At 41.0% G+C, this 21,626-nt stretch overlaps 1 protein-coding gene and 1 pseudogene across 2 annotated transcripts in view; one reads left to right on the top strand and one right to left on the bottom strand.

Annotated features, from left to right (window-relative positions):
• The window catches only part of RAB5A (RAB5A, member RAS oncogene family), a 42,349-nt gene extending 28,357 nt beyond the window's left edge, over window positions 1-13,992 (bottom strand). For both annotated transcript variants that reach the window (XM_011968449.1, XM_011968448.1), the window contains exons 1-2: window positions 13,556-13,992; window positions 10,026-10,281 (exon numbers count right to left, since the gene is read on the bottom strand). In XM_011968449.1, coding sequence (XP_011823839.1) covers window positions 10,026-10,188 — 163 coding nt within the window. In that variant the 5' untranslated portion in view covers window positions 10,189-10,281; window positions 13,556-13,992. The remainder of the gene's footprint in view (window positions 1-10,025; window positions 10,282-13,555) is intronic.
• On the top strand, window positions 13,640-20,784 carry LOC105530778 (annotated as a pseudogene).
• Window positions 20,785-21,626: the final 842 nt, after the last annotated feature.

A 21,626-nucleotide genomic window follows, 5' to 3' on the forward strand; every position in this document is an offset into this window, starting at 1 on the left:
TTAAAATATAGCGTGTGATACATGATAATGGCATAAAAATGAAAATGGTGATAATAATTTAGGAATATGGACAATTTAAATTATCATCTTATATTCTTTTGTTTTCAAAATACTTTCACATTATTTTCCTTAAGTGATATATAGCAAGAAAGCCCCTACCTGTCAAAAACTACATATTATTTAACAGTCTGAGAGGTTCTTGCAAGGAGAAATACACACATACACAGTACATTCCAGAACATGAATGGCATTTCAGAAAGATGTCTTTAATCCCAGCTGTCACCTAGTTGCAAAACTTCAAGCATATACTTAACTTTTATTGCTTCAGTTTCCTTGTCTATAAAATTAGTACCTCCCCATATAGCCATGACAAGGTACAGATGAAACCTGCGAAAAAGCTGTTTAAGTTCTAGGAATGTATCACATAACAAGTAATTATTTTAAGTATCCCATCTTTAAAGTATCCTTTATTTCCTAGAAGTCACACATTTCTAAAATTCACAAATTACATATGAATGCAATAGAGGAGAAAATTCTATTCATGTTATACCTCAAATAAAAATGATAGTAACTAAGTGGAACACATTCTGGCTCTAGTTTAACGCAAAGACAAAGAACAGTTTTTTGACTGAGAAAAGCTGAAGGTGTCTGATAATTATGCAGTGACTAGTCACGTATCAAGATCACCCACTTCTTATTTGGGACCCACAGAATATCCAACTACTACTACTGTAAACACTTAAGGCTTAAAAAACCATGAATAACTAACTGGTTCTTCATCCTGCTTCTACCTTTCCTCGAAAGAAGGATGAATGCTGTTTAGCAACACTTACTTCAGATATTCTGATTTGTAGTGCATTCTTATTTTCAAAGTCTAACATATGACTTCAGTTAACACTTAACTTTTTCATCTTGAAGAATTTAGTAACTAAGTAACTAAAGTTTACATATACATCAAGGTAACCAATGAATGAAAAAACAAAAAACGAGGCCTGGCACAAGTGCCTTACGCCTGTACTCCCAGCACTTTGCGACGCTAATGCAGGTTGATTGTTTGAGCTCAGGAGTTCGAGACCAGCCTGGGAAACACAGAGACTAGCCATCTCTACCAAAAATACAAAAATAATTAGCTGGGGGCAGGAGCACACACGCCTGTGGTCTCAGCTACTCAGGAGGCTGAGGTGGGAGGATGGCTGGAGCCCAGAAGGTGAGGCTGCAGTGAGCCACGATCATGCCACTGCACTCCAGTCTGGGTAACAGAGCAAGACCCTGTCTCAAAAACAAACAAAAAAAACCTTTAGAAGTACTCTTGTTGCTTTTCTTACTCTTACACATCTTTATTCTCCTTCACAAAGAGGTTTGCTGAAAAGGCTCTTGATGTAACTCCAAATGATATTATCCTATCATAAATTTACTCAGCATACTTCGCAAACAAGATTATGTATATGCAATGTCAGGTTATTATAGTATATAACCTAAAAAAGGGAGAAACAGTTTGCCAAAATTTCCCATGTTTCTATCAAGTAAGAATTATTTATACTATTCTAAAAGCAAAATTGCCTCCACCAATTATTATTCAAAACCAAGTGTCTTTCATGCGCCTCTCAGTGTGTCTCTGAAAAGATCAATTATCTAGAAACCTTATACATTCAGAATGCAGCCTGGCGCGGTGGCTCACGCCTATAATCCCAGCACTTTGGGAGGCCAAGGCAGGAGGATCACTTGAGGTCAGGAGTTTTAAGACCTGCTTGGGCAACACAGCAAGACCTCGTCTCTACAAAAACTTCAACATTAGCCAGGCATGGTGGTGCACACCTATAGTCCCAGCTACTTGGGAGGCGAAGGTGAGAAGACTGCTTGACCCAAGAAGCTGAGGCTGCAGTGAGCCATGATCATGTCACTGCACTTCACCCTGGGCAACAGAGCAAGACCCTGTCTCAAAAAATCAGAACACAACCAGAGAGCTAGCAAAAACAGACTAAATGCAGCCAGAATAAATCTCACAAAGTCCATGCACTAAAGCTTATGCAAATTTACAGATTTCCTCAGAATGGAACTGAGACTACTTTCTATGTATATCCTCTTTTGGAGATATTTATATATAATATAAGTCAGTACATTAAGAGAAAGATCAGTTGGAGATTTAGGCTTAATTTTTAAAAAGTGGCATATAATATCACTTTCAAAAACCTTTAATATATAGCACCAGATTACAATGTTTACTCAATTTGTCTCCCAAACTATACCAAGAAGTCGTCCCTGATTTCTAGTTTCAGAATCATCAGAGATGATTTCCAGTTTTATTTTGGATTGCTTTAGACAACCTAATATTTCCCATATATAACAAATAAAAGCAGCAAATTAGTCAATCAGTAAGAGCAGTTCACTAAGAGCTATTTGGCAAAACCATTCTACCAAACAGCTTGAATATTTCCAAACCACCAGAGAGCATCAACACACTAAGCATGGCAAGGCAGAAACTGATGCTCATGATTCCAAATCTTAAAATACATTTTAAGAAAACAAAAGTTAAATTGTATTGACTATACTGTTTAATGAGAAGAGTATACAGTTTATAAGAACATCTGCTCTACAAGAATCCTTTTTTTTTTTTTTTTTCTGAGATGCAGTCTCGCTCTGTCACCCAGGTTGTAGCACAGTGGTGCAATCTCTGCTCACTGCAACCTCTGCCTCCCAGGTTGAGGCAATTCTCATGTCTCAGCCTCCCATGCCTCAGCACTCTGTCACCCAGGCTGAAGTGCAGTGGTGTGATCTCAGCTCACTGCAACCTCTGCCTCCCAGGTTCAAGCAATTATCATGCCTCAGTGGCTGGGATTACAGGCATATGACACCACGCCCTACTAATTTTTGTATTTTTAGTAGACACAGTATTTTGCCATGTTGGTCAGACTGGTTTCGAACTCCTGACCTCAGGTGATATGCCTGCCTCGGCCTTCCAAAGTGTTGGGATTACAGGCGTGAGCCACCACACCTGGCCTACAAGAATCCTGACCTAGTTCAATACTCTCGTGTTACAAATGTATAAACAGAGTTCACATAAATGCTTATGAAAGCATGTGAGGATGAGAACCATGCATACCGACTCCCAGCTCACAGGAATGTTAAAGTAGCCACATATGATAATATTTTAAACTAAGAAGTTAGGGAATAGTTAAGACTACTGAAAGACTTTTTTAGGTTGTGACATAAACGGATATGAAATATCAAATCTCTATCAACTTCTCTAGGTAATAACCTCTCAAATTCTGAATATGTACTTTTTAGAAGAAAATATCATGCATAAAGATAATAATATTTCACTTGAAACCAAATGATTAACTTCCACAAATTTTAACTATCAATGTATCAGAAAGTAGAATGAATATTTGAAACACACATTTTTTCTCATGAATCAAAAACCACATGCTGGTGGTTTGGTCTCCAGGTCTTCTATTCTTTCTCAAAAGTACTTTTAACAATGTGCACATGCAAAAAGATAAAAGCACAGATTATAATTATACAAACAAGCCATTCTGAAGGCTAACAAGTGAAGGGCAACAGTAGAAAGCTTTCTGCTACTGGAAAAACATAAGTTATTTGGATTTAAATTTTCTAGCTAGCTTTTCTGTTTAGGAAGTAACTTTATTTTCCCCAGCTTTATTAAGGTATTGTTGAAAATAAAAATCGTATGTATTTACAATATATACTTATGATATATAATACGTTTTGATATATGTACACATTGTGAGGTGACTAAATCAAGGTAATTCAATACTGTATCACCTCACCTACTTACCTTTTTTTTTTTTTTTGAGACAGAGTCTCACTCTGTTGCTCAGGCTGGAGTGCAGTGGCGCTATCTTGGCTCACTGCAACCTCCGTGGCAGAGTCTCACTCTGTTGCTCAGGCTGGAGTGCAGTGGTGCTATCTCAGCTCACTGCAACCTCTGCCTCCCAAGTTCAAGCAATACTCATGCCACAGGCATGCACGACCACGCCCAGCTACTTTATGCTTTTTTTTTTTTTTGGTAGGGATGGGGTTTGGCCATGCTGGCCAGGCTGGTCTCAAGCAATCTGCCCACTTTGACCTACCAAAGTGTTGGGATTACAGGCATGAGCCATGCGCCTGGCACTTACTATTTTTTAATGGTGAGGACATTTAACAATTTAGCAATTTTCAGGTACACATTATTAAGTAGTTACTGAAGAAACTTTAACATATGCATACATGTAGTACTTTAGCCCTGTAATTTCTCCCTCTGAGAAACTTCCACAAATAACACAGTTGGGCTGGGCACAGTGGCTTACACCTATAATCCCAGCACCTTGGGCAGCTGAGGTGGGAGGACTGCTGTAGCCCAGGAGTTTGAGACCAACTTAGGCACCAACAGTGAGACCTGTCTCTACAAAAAAATAAAAAATTAGCCAAGTGTGGGGTGCACGCCTACAGTCAGTTCCCAGCTACTTGGGAAGACCACTTGAGCCCACATCAAGGCTGCAGTGAGCTTTGATGCCACCACTGCACACCAGCCTGGGCAACAGAGCAGGCTGTTAAAAAAAAAAAAAAAAAGGAAAACACAAAGTTTTTCAAATCTTCAAATTTTCTAAATCAAATGCTATGCACTACGTGTAACAGCTACCATCTCAAGATAATACTATATCATGACAATACAACAAAAATATCAACAGTGATAAAATGACTCAGCCAAAAGTAACAGTGGTGATGGTAACTGTAACAGCTATAATTTAATAAACCTTTTACTCTGTGCCAGGCATTGTGGCAAAAACTTTAATCTGGATACAGTCTTCTTTCTTAACCACAATGGTTTATTCTTGAGAATTACTAGGCCATGAATTGTTAGGTAAAATACTATGTTAATAATAAGTTTGAAACAAGCCTTGTTTTTCTTCATTTTAACAGTAACTTTTATTCCTGTTAGATGTTGTTTTAGAATAAAAACAACTAGTTTGCCATGCTAACCAATTTAGATGGGTGTTAAATATATAAGTAGAAACAGCACTTCACTTAGAGTTAATAACTGCAATAAATTTCTTTCTTTTTTTTTTTTGAGATGGAGTCTCGCCCTGTCGCCCAGGCTGGAGAGCAATGGCGCGATCTCGGCTCACCGCAACCTCCGCCTCCTGGGTTCAAATGTTTCTCCTGCCTCAGTCTCCTGAGTAACTGGGGTTACAGGCACCCACTGCCACGCCCAGCTAATTTTTGTATTTTTAGTAGAGATGAAGTTTCACCATGTTGGCCAGGCTGATCTCAAACTCCTGACCTCGTGATCTGCCAGCCTCACCCTCCCAAAGTGCTGGGATTACAGGCATGAGCCACCGCACCCGGTCAACAATGTTTTTAAAATTCCGACAAATACCGCACCTCAAAAAAACCCCACAATTATTCTGTGCATGGGAGAATCAATGTTAGTATCAACGTAAAATCAACTACTCAGAACACATAAAGCAGTGGTTCTCAAATTTAGCATGCCATCAGAATCATCTGGAAAACTTATTAAAACCTAAATTGTTGGTCCCACCCAAATGCTTTGATTCAACACGAGATTCTGCATTTTAACAAGTTCCTAGTTAATGCAGCTGCTTCTGGAAGTGGGAATGCTCTCTGAGGACCACTGTTCTAAGCTAATGTTCAAAAATCACAGAACCAGCAAGAGGAATGTTAATGTTTTCATGTATAGTTCCATTACCTAAACTTTAGAGTCTATAAGACATTTTTGATTAGTGCAAACAAAATTGTAACTGTGGTATGAAGCACTTTTCTCAGAAGAGAAAAAAAGGACTGTCTGCTTGTTATTTCACCGCATATTCTAACCACTGAGGATTAATTTGTTTATAAATATCACATAAATGTCTTCTTAAAAATAAATATTTCTTGAGAAGAGAAACTCACTAGGAATCTTTAAAGTTTTTTCAGGTATTCAAGGTGCTACATGAAAGATGGCTAGCCCTCATTCAACAAGTATTTACTGAAGAGCTACTGAGCCTAGAGATGCAGTACCAAGCAAAGAAGGAAGACAACTCTCTGAGCCTACTGCTCCTTGTTAACTTCTCGGCTAACTTCAGACAAACAATAAAAACATAAATGTCATGCAAACTTTAAACCCCTACAAACAAGCTAGAACTCTCTAAATTGCTAAATCTGCTGCATGCAATTTCATCAAGAGTGCTATAGGGGTAAGATGCATGAAGTATGGTGAGGCAACAAGGATTCTTTTTTTTTTGGTTGAAACAGGGTTCTCACTCTGTCACCTAGGCTGGAGTGTGGGGGTGTAGTCTCGGCTCACTGTAACCTCCGCCTCTTGAGTTCAAGCAATCCTCCCACCTCAGCCTTCTGAGTAGCTGGGACTACAGGTGTGTGCCACCACACCTGGCCAATTTTCGTATTTTTTGTAAAGATGGGGTTTCGCTATGTTGGCCAGGCTGGTCTCAAATTCCCGGACACAAGTGATCTGCCCACCTCAGCTTCCCAAAGTGCTGGGATTACAGATGTGAGCCATCATGCCCAGTGCAACAGGAATTTTTAAATCAAGTTATTATATTTAGGAAGAACCACACAAATTACAGTAGAAATCTTGATATTCTTTCTTTGTGGATCCAGAATCCACAAAGAATGTAACATATGATATCCACCTTTGAACACAATCAAATAGAGATGAAAATTTTAAGCGAGTGCTTCAGAACAATAACTCAAGTCAGGAGATATAAACAGTAAAGTGAAAATTAAACAGTTGAGGACAGGCATGGTAGTTCACACCTATAATTCCAGCACTTTGGGAGGCCGAGGCAGGTGGATCACTTGAGGTTAGGAGTCTGAGACCAGTTTGGCCAAGATGGCAAAACCCTGTCTCTACTAAAAATACAAAAGTTCGTTGGGAGTGGTGGTGTGGGCCTGTAATCCCAGCTACTCAGGAGGCTGAGGCAGGAGAATCGCTTGAACCTGGGAAGTGGATGTTGCAGTCAGCCTAGATCATACCACTGCACTCCAACCTGGGCCACGTAGTGAAACTCTGTCTCAAAAAGAAAAAAAAAAACCCAACAGTTGAAATGCAAAAGAGTTGGTTGGCTTCATTTTTCAGGTAACTTCTACTACCTGTCAGTCAAAACAAAAATACGTATTACCTGCAAGTTATAGACCTTTTGAGTTGATCATGAAATAGCTCAAACCTTAAAATTCTTAAATGTTTTACATCTACTCTAGCTCCTAAAGGTGAAGAGCTATGAGTACAGAGCATAAAAGAACAGTGTCCACAGCTATAATCATAATGGTACTGTCATACCTCCTGAATAGTATTCACATGGGGTCAGCAGAGTGAAAAAGTATCCAATAAAGATTAACAGAAAGTTAGGCCACGGGCAGTGGCTCATGCCTGTAATCTCAGCACTTGGAGAGCCCGAGGCGGGCGGATCACTTGAGGCCAGGAGTTCAAGACCAACCTGGCCGACATGGTGAAACCCCATCTCTACTAAAAATACAAAAATTAGCCAGGAGTGGTGGCTTGCGCCTATAGTCCCAGCTACTTGGCGGGCTGAGGCATGAGAATCGCTCAATCCTGGGAAGCGGAGGTCGCAGTGAGCCAGGGCGGCGCCACTGCACTCTAGCCTGGGCGACAGAGACCCTGTCTCAAAAAAAAAAAAAAGGATTAATAGAAATTTGGATGCAAATTCATTTTTGTTTTTAAATAGGAAGCTCTACAAATAGAAATGAAAATCTTTACGAAAAATTCATTAATGAAATCAAGACAATCTAACTGGTGTTACATGGAGATTATATGGAGATACACACGTATCAGAGATATGTTTATGATACACAGGATATGGGTTACATTTTTCTTTTAAACACCCTTCTTGAGCTATCATTAGGAAAAAATAAACTTAGAAGTGGATTACCCAAAACAAGATAAAAATTCTAACCTTAAGCTCTTGCAAAGCTCCCCAGGAATTAAGTTCTATACTACAGTACTTCAGATTTTTTATTATTTTAATAAAATAATAAAGAGAGGAGAAAAGAGTAGCATATAGTAACTCCTAAACGTATTTGGCCCAGGTATTTAACCCAGAATGCATATGTACTTTGGGAAATGCTGCCATTAACAGTAAAGTAAGTGGGTGTACATGATCTAGCATTCTTTAACCTTTTCCTACTGGACTAACAGTTAGCTTTAGATTAAATTGCTTCTGGAGGAAGCGAAACCTTCTAGAGAAGCAGTATTTCATTATTAAAATGGATATAGTGTATTAACAACAACAACAAAATCACATGTGGATGTACCTTCAAGGAAAAAAAAGATCACAAAGGATGTCTAATATATTGTGTATTAACATTTTTTAAAATGTCAAGACTTCTGACTCAAAAGCTCCATGATGCTTTCTGATGCTCAGCAATTAGAAAAAACATAAAACATTCTAATATAACATTGTAACAAGATATACAAAGGCCAGGAGGTAGTAGAGTTCTATAACTTATCTTACTAGAATGGGTCTAAGATTATGAATAACATTCTCAAGCATATTTGCTGAAGAACACTCACTAAATGCACAGTATGAAGTTTTGCTTCTGAAAGACAGATTCCAAGAAGTTGCCACATGCCAGCTGGTATCTACCTGTCTTATTTCCACAGTTTGACTTTAATTTTACAGGATGGGGTTAAAACGTATATACAAATACCTCAGAAAAGAGCATTGCTTAATTATGTATCACTTGCAAAATATCGTGAATCTCAAACTGTGTCATTCTTCCCACATTTCATCTAATTGAAAAGCATCATTTCACAGATTAAAAGCATCATTTCACAGATTAAACAGCGGCCCAAAAGAGGCTCTCTTGTCCCACAGCTATATAATTATAGGTTTCTTTGATTAAAGTCAATTTTTTTTTGTTTTGTTTTGTTTTTTTAAAGAGATGGGTCCTCATTGTGTTGCCCAGGCTAGACTTGAACTCCTAGGCTAAAATAATCCTGCCTCAGCCTCCAAATACCTGGGACTACAGGAATGCAGCACCATGCCCAGCTAAAATTCAATTTTCCCACTTCATGTCCTCTCTTGACAATACCGTACTGTTCGCTGTCTTCTTTTCACCCTGCATCTTACCTTCCCCTCATCTCTGTCGCACCATGACCACCTTGTCAGTGCCTATTCTTTCCCTTCTCATTTCATCTTTTTCTTCAGGTTCCATTTTCCTGTCATGTCCCTTTCCATTAATCACTTTTTCTCTTCCCTCAGCTTAGGAGCATTCTTACATGTACATCTTAGCAGGGAGCACCTATAATCACAGCTACCTGGGAGGTTGAGAATGGAGGCTTACTTGAGGCCAGGAGTTCCAGACCAACCTGGAAACACAGCGAGACTCTGACTCTTAAAAAAAAAAAAAAAAACTTGCCTGGCATGGTGGCAAGCACCCTTAGGCCCAACTACTTAGTGGAGGCTAAGGCAGGATGATCATTTGAGCTGCGAGTTCCAGGCTGCAGTCTGCAGTGAGTTATGATCCAGACACTGCACTCCAGCCTAGGCAAGATTCCATCTCTTAAATAACAACAAAAAAAGTACATCTAGCAGTATTTAATTATATTTAATTAATTTTACAAATAAGTATAATGATTTACAAATAGTTCAGTTATATAGATCAGAATTTAAGGTTACTTTTTTTTACTATTCATTTTAAACCAATATAATTGAGCACAAACATGTACTGTATTAATTTGAAGACGCTTCTACTTGTTAGCTAGAAATAGGTATCAGGTCAAGTCATATTACTTGAGACACTGATTCTACTCATGTTTTTATCTGTATTTTAGCGACAATATAACCACAAGGGATTAACCAAACAATCAAATGTAAAAACACATCATTTTAACAAAAATAAAGGCAAGTTTTAAAGCTTAAGGTAAGCTGAACAGCTCTTTTCTTCCCTCTATGACTTAGCTATTCATAATCACACAATTGGAACATCAAAATACTTTGTCAACGTATGATTCGATTAAATGAAGCAGGGAAAAAAGAAAATCTCACCCCCAATGGTACTCTCTTGAAATTCATGAAATTGGCCTTTCACAAAACGAAGCACTAGGCTTGATTTGCCAACAGCAGACTCTCCCAGAAGTACTAGTTTGAACTGGCATATTTTATTTCCAGTATTTGGCCCGTTGGGTCTTGTTGCGCCTCGATTAGCCATGTCCAAATTTGAAATAAGTCCTTAATTTCAGATTCTTCAATGAACTTCCAGAATTCAAGGGGTCAATATTCTTCTTTCTGGAGGTAAAGAAACCTGTAAAGAAACAATTATGAATTAAGTATACAAATCAGTAAAGCAAATTTACTATTAATCACTTTAAATTTTGCCTATAGCACGATTATCTTAAGCTCTACTAGACCTTCAATGTCACTATCTTTTAAAGGAAATTTAAAGGTATAGGATTTGAGCCCAAAATCATTTTTTCTTTTTTTTTTTTAAAGGCTAACCTCAAAGCTTCAACTTTGTGCCAGGCAGTACTTTAAGTACTTAACTTCTCAACAATCCCATAAAATGAGATATTATTACAATCCTTATAAATGAGGAAACAAGCACAGAGATGTTAAGAAGCTTAATTGAGGTCACATAGTTACTGTCACAGAAGTGACACACAGCTGAGTTTCAAACCCAGGCAACCTGAGAGATGACTTAAGTTCAAGTTTTGTAGCCAGGCTACTTGGGTTAACATTGTTTTGAGAAAAATTATGTTATTAATAAATGGGAAGCTTTTAGAACAGATCCTAGAGTTTAGTATTATTTGAAGTCTTCTGCTAAACGACGCATTTTTCATTTAATTAACGGTAATTTTGGACAACAAATATTTTCAGTATCCCAGGTTTGTGTGCCTAATGGCAGACAGACTTAAAACTGTTTCTTCATCTGCTCAAGTATACCATACACAGAAATGCTAACAGTTGTTCTCTATGTGGTGGGATTATTACTGACTTATTTACTTACACTAATTGTAACTTTTTTGTAGTTTTTAGACGAAAAACATGCATGACTTTTTTTTTTTATTAATTTTTTTGAGAAAGGGTTTTGCTCTCTCACCCAGGCTGGAGTGCAGTGGCGTGGTCATAGCTCACTGTAACCTACACCTCCTGGGCTCAAGCAATCCTGCCACAACCTCCTGAGTAGCTGGGACTACAGGCGCTCAGAACCATGCCAGGCCACTTTTTTGGTAGAGACACTGTCCTGCTATGTTGCCCAGCATGATCTTGAATTCCCGGGCTCAAGCAATCCTCCTGCCTCAGCCTCGAAAAAGGCTGGGATTACAGGTGTGAGCCACCACACCCAGCCTGCAGGCCATTATTTTTTATTTAAACAACACATTAAAAAATCTAGCCTGAATGGCAACTTCTGTGCTAATTTTAATCTCTAAGGAATTAGTGAATATTTGAAGAACCTTTTTCAATCCACTCACAAACCAATCTTAACAGTTTCCTTCTATCTTTAATCAAAATCCGAATATATGCTAATATATTAAACCTGATGATTCCCTCTCTAAAAACCCTGCTATATTTCACTTAGCTACCTCATGTAAGAAATATGTCTTTCACACTGGACACAGTGGCTTATACTGGTAAATTCCAACACTTGGCGGTTGAGGAAGAAGGACTGCTTGAGACCAGCCTGGGCAACAGTGAGACCCTGTCTCCATATTAAAAACAAAAGAAAGAAATACGCCTTTCCCATAAAATCAGTTTATAATATGCTCTTGATACTGAATTCCCTAATATGTCCACGAGATCTTAGTTCTTAAGGCAATAAAACTACCTCCCTGCCTTAACTAAACACCAGCTTTCTAGAGTCCTTATCTTTTACCATTATATTCTGAAATATGTACAGATTAATTGAGGTAATATCTGAGTTGCTTCTAAATAACGACGTATAAATAAAAATGCCCCCTCCCCACAAACATACCAGACTTGGGGGTCTAATCCTGGCTATACCAATTTCCGCCTGGGCAAATTCTTTAATTTCCAAGTCTCTATTCCCATAATATCTAACTTGCATAGCTGCTGTGACAATTAAATGAAACAATACATGTAAACAATCTCTAATAAACATAGTAGGGATTGAAATTGTCAATAACGTGGTCCTTTGATAAGAAAATATCTAGAGAACATCATATGTACTGAAAATGCACCAATACATCTTCAGATATTACACAAGCAGTATCAATTAAAACATTTCCATTTGTCTTTTTATCTACAAAAACACGAAATTACTTATCAAGGACAACATGCTCCAAATTTCTACGGTACTTTCAAAATTTCAGGCAAAACATCAGATTCCCATAAAAAAAAAAATCAAACAAGATTCTGATTTCACTTTGACTTTTAAGGTTTAAAGTTACTTAACTGTGGCTACTCCCCTTGAGGATCTCAAACAGGAAATAACTAGAGTTAATAGTAAATACACACTTAGCATAACACGAAGGTTAAAAATTACGTGTATTCATTTGTATTCACTGCTTACTGAAACTTGTTTTGCAAAACAAGAATTTTGCATAATATACATTTGTAATCTTTTGAAAATAACTGTTACTCATTCTATAGTTAAAATCCTTCTAAGTGTTCTTTGATCAAAAAATTGGGCACTCATTTTGTGCCAGGCACTGTTTCATGTACTTTGCTTACACAAATGCTGAGTTATCATTTCCATTTTACTTTAGGAATAAAGTTTATGAGCAGTCTTGAGTATTCCCAGAGATGTGCAAGTGTTTTTTTCTTATTATGTAAAAGGCAACTGATTGAACGCTTTGATTCCACTTAAGCAAGACAAAAACTAAGTATGTGAACTATGACGTTCAGAACTTAAAAGTTTGAAAGTCTCAGAGGTAAACAGCTTCCAGGAAAGATAACACCAGAACAAGTTTCATGGTCTCTACCCAGTGAAGGAGTTCAGCGGTCCTGTTATCTCGAATTTATTTAACGCTGTAGTTCACTACCTTCCATACATAAGACAAGAGTCTCTAGACGGCCCATTTTGACGAGTCTCCCACCCACCGACACTACATGTCTTTGGAAGTTGCAGGTAGGCGGAGCTCCCCACATTCACACCTGCAGTAGGCCCGGGTTCCTGCTTGGAGAGCACCTGAGTAGCTTATAGCCAACTCCAGATCGCCTGGATAAGCACCACTCGCCAGGTCCCTTGGCCTTTCCAACCTCCTCCCCCGAACCTGGCTGGCTTTGACCGAGACCCCCAGGACTGCCAGCACAGGGACCAGGCGGAACCGCGGCCTCCAGTACACTTTCCACGGCGCCATCTTGAGAAGGGAAAGGGTGACACCCGTCGCTCCCTCAGTCAGTCCCCAAATCCCGGTCTCCAGAGCCCCTTGAGGATGAGTCACCACGGCTGGCAGAACAAGACGCCGGGTTCGATAGTTCTCTGGTCCAGGCTACTGCTGCGCATGAGGAAGAAGGGGCGGGGGTCTTAGTACCCGCAGGGCCGCGGACAGGCTGGGGATCGCGGATAACCTGGGGTCCAGACCCCCACTGCGCAGGGGGAGAGGCGGTTCGGTTACCTGAGACCGCAGCAAGTCGGGCTGCGGGGCCGAAGCTTCCTGGCACCAAGGCCCAGGCGTGGCCCGTAGGATGAGTGTGTGTCTATGGCGGTGGTGGTGGCGGCGGCGGCGCCGTCTGCTCTTCGCGTCGCTCCCCTCACACTGGACTGTGCGGGGCTCTTGCCGTGGTGCCGCCCCTGTCGGGCTCCGTCTCCGCCTCTCGCCGCTCCGCCTTCCTCTTTCCTTTCCCCTCCTCCGCCGCCGCCGCCGGCGCTGGAGTTCCGACGAAGTCTTCCTCCTCCTCCTCCCTCTGCCTCCTCCCCTAAGGCCAGCCGCCGGCTCCTTCACGAACCAAAACACAAACACTCAAGTCCCACCGCCGGAGCCACTTCCGCTGTCCGGTGTCGGCCCCGCCGCCACGTCGCCGCACGCAGCGAACTACGCCCCTTCGTCACTTCCCGTCATCGCCGGTGCCCCCGCTCCATCCGCTTCCCCGCCCCTTCCCGAATCCCTCCCCGCCCAGGTCTGTTCGCGGGGCGGGGCGAGGCAAGATGTCACGTGACCCTGCGAGTGGCCCTGACCGGAGCTGGCCGCCTTTCTCCCCTTCCCCCACCCCAGGTACGCGCGGCCACGCCCTCTCCAGCGCCATTGTTATTTGGGCTGGGGGGTTTCTGGGCTCCCGGCGGCCGGGTTCGGGGGAAATTCTTTTACTATGCTTTGGGGAAGACCAAAATATCTTATTTTTTTGTTTGTTTTTTGTGCCCAGCCCTTGTGGGAGCGGCAAGGTTCCCTCACCCCAATCCTGGCACCTCGTCGAAGGGGCTTTATTAGAGGGAACTTGTCTAGCACTAGAGAACTTCCCCCCAAAAAATGTCCCTGGGGTTGGGTGGGTCGATAAAGGCTGGTAAAACGCATTTACCCCAAGTAGGAAGAGAGGACCCTTCCTATCCTAAAAGCCGCCTTTAGGCGCCTGACAAAAGTCGCTTCTATTAAGAGTTTACGTGGTTTTGGTAGGGGGCGGGGAGGGCCAAATCCTAAAATAGCATCTACCTTATATTCAGAATTTCCCTTCGCTCTTTACTGTACTAAATGCTTTACAGGAATTATCCAATTGAATTCTTAGGCTAGGAGTCTTTCATTCTGAAACTAACTTGTTAATCGTTTGTTCCCTACATTCGAATTTTAGTTCCCCTTGGTTGTCCTCACCGCTGTAAATCTGTGTCCAGCCCAGTGCCTGGCAGCCAAGTTTTCGGTTCTAGTTGTAGATGTTTTACAGGTAAATAATTTGAGACACAAGAGATTGGGTAACTTGTCCGAGATCACTGCTGTGTGCTGCCTAAGCTGGATTCTGATCTGCGGGTTGGCTCCAGAACGTGAGTTGTTGAACACAATTCTGGTGAAAGACTACCCGAGACGTTCGTTACCCTCCTCGGGGGACCTACTGAAGTTGTGAATCCCACACCATAGTCAGTCTCTGGAAAGGCTTCTGCCACCAACCCCTCCCCAGCCTCCGCCAGAAACATTGTTTTGGTAATTTGGTAGAAGAATATTAAATTGATTTTCCTTCAGAATAAACGCAACTTTTCAGTTTGCAGTTTACAATGTATAGCTCTGTTACGATGGCGAGAATATTGTCCTTGAAGCATACCGGGTTAAGGTATCCTGTGGGCGTGCAGTCGGCGGCATTGTGTAATGAAGATGATTTGAACTTTGAACAGCCAGTCTTTCAGATCAACTACCCAGTTGGCCAGAAGAACGTAATGTGTCATACGTAAATGGTACATGTGGCATTTTATTCTCAAGGAGTTGTTCCAGTATTAACTATTAATCATGGTGATAGCTCTGGAACAATCCCAGGATGAATCAGGAAATAGGATATGTGACATCAGTTTTGTCATGTCAACAGCATGCCCAAAACCAAACCTATTCCACTCCAAACCTGCTTCTGCTTAGAGAATGGCATTAACATCCTCCCAGTCACCCAGACTTGGAACTGCAGAATCATCTTCAACTCTTTCTTCTCACAAACCATTGTCCATTCTATCAACAAATTATCTAATCCCCAAATTTGAGGTCTAATCTCAACACCTGGTCCATGGTAGTGTTTATATAAACTGAAATTAATGCATACTGCTGCTCTTTCTGTCCATTCTTTACAGTAGCCACTCTACTAAAAAAATGTTCAATGCTATCTCATTGCTTGCCAGTCTAAAGTTCTTTAACTCTAGTCCCAACCCATGTTTCTTTCATTCTATTTCTATAGAATCCCTCTCCCCAAACTCTTTATTTGTCCCCTGACCACACGTATCTGTGTTCCCTGAATATTGCCTGTGTGTTGCCATCTTGGTGTCTGATCACTTTTTTTTTTCTCCACCTGGAACACTATTATTGCCCATAACTGCTGGCTCCATCTCAGCCAGGACACCAGTTCCTCTGGACAGCATCTGCAGATACTTCTACTGGATTTAATTATTATTTTTTCTGTAATTTCACAATACTTTGCCTTACTCTCTATAATATCTGTCTTAAAATCTGCCTTATTTTAATGAGCACCTGGACTTTACTCCTTAGCCTTTCCTTCAATTATAAGGTTTTTAAGGGCTGTGACCATCAGTTATTCATCATTTCAGTTCTTCACAAAAGACCTTTGACTGCTATAATAGGAACCCCCAAAGTATTGGTGAACTTAATTACATTTAGAATTGTGAACATTAGACTAACAAGACCTCACAACGAAACATCTGATGCTGAAGTTTACGAATTGCAAAAAACTCCCTGTTTCATCGTTCCAGTATGTTGCTTCCTCACTCATTCCTGTTTACTGATTTTGTCTTCACCTCCTTCATGAGTACATTTCACAATATTTTACAGTTTAGTCATAATGTTTGCCTGGAAGAGTGCTGCCCTGGTGGCTGGCATTTCTAAAGATCCAGTAGTAATTTTAGAGGAATTAAAATGCTACAGTAAAGCTCTGTTGTTGTATTGCCACTTGCAATATGCTTGTGTTTTCTTTTTCATAGCCCCAGATAACTGAGGAGGACTGATAATTGTATATATTTTAGTGTCAAATGTGGAGTCCTACCAGTTGATAGAATTTGTTACGGAAGGTACAAAATGGAGAAATAATCATAAAGAGTTAAACACTGTCTTTGGTGCTTATACTGCCCTCAAATCTCTAAATACTCAATAACAAATTCCCAGTGGCAGGCGCCTCTCAACCATTCACAGGTCCCCATACCCTTTTCCTTCTCTTCCAGGAAATCTGTCCTCCCTTGTGTAGCTAAAGAATGAATCTTTGCGTAGATGATAATGAAAGTTCACATTTACTTTTAATTGGAACTATCTGGAGACAATTCAAAATTTTTCCTGGAGACAAACCAACAGTAACTCAAACATTGGCATGGCAGCAAGTGAGTGAATAAAAGGCTGTGAAAACTTAAGCTAGTCATGTTTAAAAAGTTTGTGTCTTTGGAGGGCATCATTCAGGCTTCAGCTCAAATGTCATCTGCCTAAGGGACTTCTAAGCCCACTAATTCTAAAGTGCTTTCTTACATGTCGAAGCGGTCTGTTGTCTTCATAACAGCACCATTTGACATGATTTTATGCAGTCTTCATAACACTTAGCACCATTTGATACGATAGTTTGCATCGTTCCACTTGATGGTTATCTATCCTTACTAGACGATAAGCTCCATGAAATAGGGGTTGGGTTATACAGTCAGTCCATCTGCTGGTGACTGGTTCTTGGACACTCCCCTATTCCCCCACCATGAGGGTACCAAAATTTGCAGATGCTCTAGTCTCATGTAAAATGGTGTAATATTTGCATGTAGGCTATTCTGTATGCTTTAAATCATCTTCAGATTACTTATAATAAGTAATACAATGTAAATGATATGTAAATAGTTGTATTGTTTTTTAATTGGTATTATTTTGTGTTTTTTCATTTTTTAACTCAAATACTTTCTATGGAATACAGAGGGCTAACTGTATTCCCAACACTGACACAAAATAGGGAGGGACTCAATACCTATGTGTAGAATGACTGAATGAATTGAATGAGGCCTTACCTTGATTTACATACTGCAAAGTCATTTGAAGAATTTATTGGGATTTATTAAATGCAGTGGCCATTTTTGGGGTTCCCGTGTCTTTCTTCACAATCCAATCCAGCCTACATGCAAACAACCATGTTTAAGGGACCTGCAGTAGGTATTCATCTTGGCACCATCTACTCTTGTGTGGTTGTTTTCCAGCTTGGAAAAATAGAGGTAATTGCCAGTGATCAGGGAAATCCAGTCACTCCAAGCTATGTCACCTTTACTGATACTGAACAATTGCTCAGTGATGCCACAAAGAATCAAGTTGCAATGAACCCCATGAACGCACTTTTTGATGCCAAATCTGATTGCTGATTGGACACAGACTTGATTATGCTGTTGTCCAGTCTGATATGAAGCATTGGCCCTTCATGGTAGTGAATAATGCTGGCAGGCCCAAGGTCCAAGTAGAATACGAGGGAGAGATAAAAAAAACTTCTGTCCAGAAAGGTATCCTCTAGGGCACGGGTCCTCAATCCCCAGGCCACGGACTGGTACCGGGCTGTGGCCTGTTAGGAACTGGCTGCGCAGCAGGAGGTGAGTGGCAGCAAGTCAGTGAATCTTCATCTGTATTTACAGCGGCTCCCCATCATTCACATTATCACCTGAGCTCCTGTCAGGTCAGTGGCAGCATTAGATTCTCATGAGAGTGTCAACCCTATTGTGAATTGCACACGCAAGGGATCTAGCACTTCTTATGAGAATCTAATGCCTGATGATCTGTCACTGTCTTCCATCACCTCCAGATGGAACAGTCTAGTTGTGAGAAAACAAGTTCAGGGCTCCTACTGATGGTACATTATGATGAGTTATATAATTATTTCATTATATATTACAATGTAATAATAATATAAAGTGCACAATAAATGTAATGTGCTTGAATCATCCTAAAACTATCTTCCCCCCATCCTACCCCCTGCAACTTGGTCTGTGGAAAAATTGTCTTCCATGAAGCTGGTCCCTGGCGCCAGAAAGGTTGGGGACAGCTGCTCTGTTGTTCTGACAAAGATGAAGGAAATGGCAGAAGCCTACCTTGGGAAGAGTGTTACCAATGCTGTGGTCACAATATCAGCTTAGTTTAGTGATTCTCAGCATCAGGCTACCAAAGTTGCTGGAACTATTATCTCAATGTACTGAGAATTATCAGTGAGCAAACTGCTGCTTCTATTGCTTATGCCTTAGACAGAAGGTTGGAGCTCAAAGAAACGTGCCGTCTTTGACCTTGGAAGTGGTATTTTTGAATTTTTATTTATTTATTTTTTTGAGATGGATTCTCACTCTGTTACCCAGGCTGGAGTGGTGTGATCTTGGCTCACTGTAATCTCTGCCTCCTGGGTTCAAGTGATTCTCCTGCCTCAGCCTCCTGAGTAGCTGGGATTACAGGCGCCCACCACCACACCTGACTAATTTTTAAAATATTTTTAGTAGAGATGTGGTTTCACCGTGTTGGCCAGGCTGGTCTCGAACTCCTGACTTCAGGTGATCTGCCCCCCTCAGCCTCCCAAAGTGCTGGGATTACAGGCGTGAGCCACCATTCCTGGCTTTTTTTTTTTTTTTGTAAGACAGAATCTCACTCTGTTGCCCAGGCTGGAGTGCAGTGGTGCAATCTTGGCTCACTGCAACCTCTGCCTCCAGGGTTCAAGCCATTCTTGTGCCTCAGCCTCCCAAGTAGCTGAGATTACAGGCATGCGCCACCATCCTCAGCTAATTTTTGTATTTTTAATAGAGACAGAGTTTTGCCATGTTGGCCAGGCTGGTCTCGAACTCTTGACCTCAGGTGATCCACCTGCCTCAGCCTCCCAAAGTACTGGGATTACAGGCGTGAGCCACTGCACTTGGCCTGGAAGTGGCACTTTAAATGTGTCAGTCCTCACTGTTGAAGATGGAATCTTTGAGGTGAAATCTACAGCAGGAGACACTAACTTAGGTGGAAAAGACTTTGACAACCAAGTGGTCCACCATTTTATTGCCGAGTTCAAGCACAAGCATACAAAAGATATCAGTGAGAATAAGAGAGCTATCTAACATCTCCATACTGCTTGTGAACATGCTAAGTACACTCTCTCTTGAGCAACCAGGCTAGTATTGAGATCCATTTTCTCTATGAAGGAATCAACTTCTATACCTTTTACACATGCCCGATTTGAAGAACTGAATGCTGACCTTTTCTGTGACACCTGGACCCCATAGTGAAAGCCCTTCAAGATGCCAAACTAGACAAGTCACAGATTCATGATATTTTCCTGGATGATGGTTCTACTTGTATCCCCAAGATTCAGAAGCTTCTCTAAGACTTTTTCAATGGAAAATAACTGAATAAGAGCATCAGCCCTAAAGAAGCTGTTGCTTATGGTGCAGCTGTTCAAGCAGCCATTCTGTCTGGCAACAAATCTGAAAATGCTCAAGATTTGTTGCTCTTGTATGTCATTCTTCCTTTCCATGTATTGAAACTGCTGGTGTAGTCATGACTGTTCTCATTAAGCATAATACCATTCCTTCCAAGCAGACAGACCTTCACTACCTACCCTGACAAGCATCCTGATGTGCTTATTCAGGTTTATGAAGGGTGAGCATGTCATGACCAAGGATACCAACCTGCTTGGCAAGTTTCAACTCATAGGCATACCTTTTGCACTCCAAGGTGTTCCTCACATTGAAGTCACATTTGATATTGGTGCCAATGGCACCTTCAATGTCTCTGCTGTGCACAAGAGTACAGGAAAAGAGAACAAGAGTACTGTCACTAATGACAAGGGCCATTTTAGCAAGAAAGATATTAAGCGTATGGTCCAGGAGGCTGAGCAGTACAAAGCTGAAGATGAGAAGCAGAGACAGGTGTCATCCAAGAATTCCCTTGAATCCTATGAATTCAACATGGAAGCAACTGTTGAAGATGAGAAACTTCAAGGCAAGATTCATGATGAAGACAAACAGAAGATTCTTGTCAGGCAGAATGAAATTATTAACTGGATAGATAAGAATCAGGCTGTTGAGAAGGAAGAATTTGAACATCAGCAGAAAGGGCTGGAGAAAGTCTGCAGTCCCATCATTACCAAGCTGTAGCAGAGTGCAGGAGGAATGCCTAGGGAATTCACTGTTGGTGGATCTTCTCCCTCTGGTGGTGCTTTCTCAGAGCCCACCACTGAGTAAGATAACCCAAGTATAGATGCAGCATCGTTCCACACACTTGAAACATTGAAGGACCCAAGTATGTAGCAAATTCTGTGGCAGTTTTTTTTTTTTTTGATCAGTCAATGTAGTTTAATTTTTCCCAGTCAAAATTTGCCCAAAAAGGTGCATAATCTCATAAAAAAAAAAAAAAGAAGTACATAGAAAGTAAGCCTTTAAAGGAATTGGAGAGATCATTCCAAACTGGGGCAGGAAATTGAGTTGACTTCATGAGGAAGATGGTGTTTGAGAGACATAGAAAGATGGCTGAGTCAATAGGGGCAGTGGGCCTTAAACTCCTGTAGAGGAGATACAATCAAATCTATAACACGAAGTTGTTGGAGAGTGCCAGAATGTCATCCATGCCAGTTCAATATCAATTGTTCAGTTCTACAGTGGCTTATCAAAGCCTCTTTTAGATCAGACCCTGTGCATGCCTTTAGAAGGCTTGCTCTTCAAGAAGCATCTAGTTTAGTATACAGACATGGAAACCCACATAGATCATAGTAGGATAAATACTATGTTACAAATAAGTTTGAGGTGCTATGGGAGCATGAAAGAAGGAGACCCATGGCTGGGTGTGGTGGTTCATGCCTGTAATCCCAGCACTCTGGGAGGCTGAGGCTGGCGTATCACAAGGTCAGGAGATCGAGACCATCCTGGCTAACATGGTGAAATCCCGTCTCTATTAAAAACACAAAAAATTAGCTGGGCGTGGTGGCAGGTGCCTGTAGTCCCAGCTACTCAGGAGACTGAGGCAGGAGAATGGCGTGAACCCGGGAGGCAGAGATTGCAGTGAGCCGAGATCATGCCACTTCACTCCA

The sequence above is a fragment of the Mandrillus leucophaeus genome, unplaced genomic scaffold (genome assembly GCF_000951045.1).
Source record: "Mandrillus leucophaeus isolate KB7577 unplaced genomic scaffold, Mleu.le_1.0 Scaffold843, whole genome shotgun sequence".
Classification (NCBI taxonomy): Eukaryota; Metazoa; Chordata; class Mammalia; order Primates; family Cercopithecidae; genus Mandrillus; species Mandrillus leucophaeus.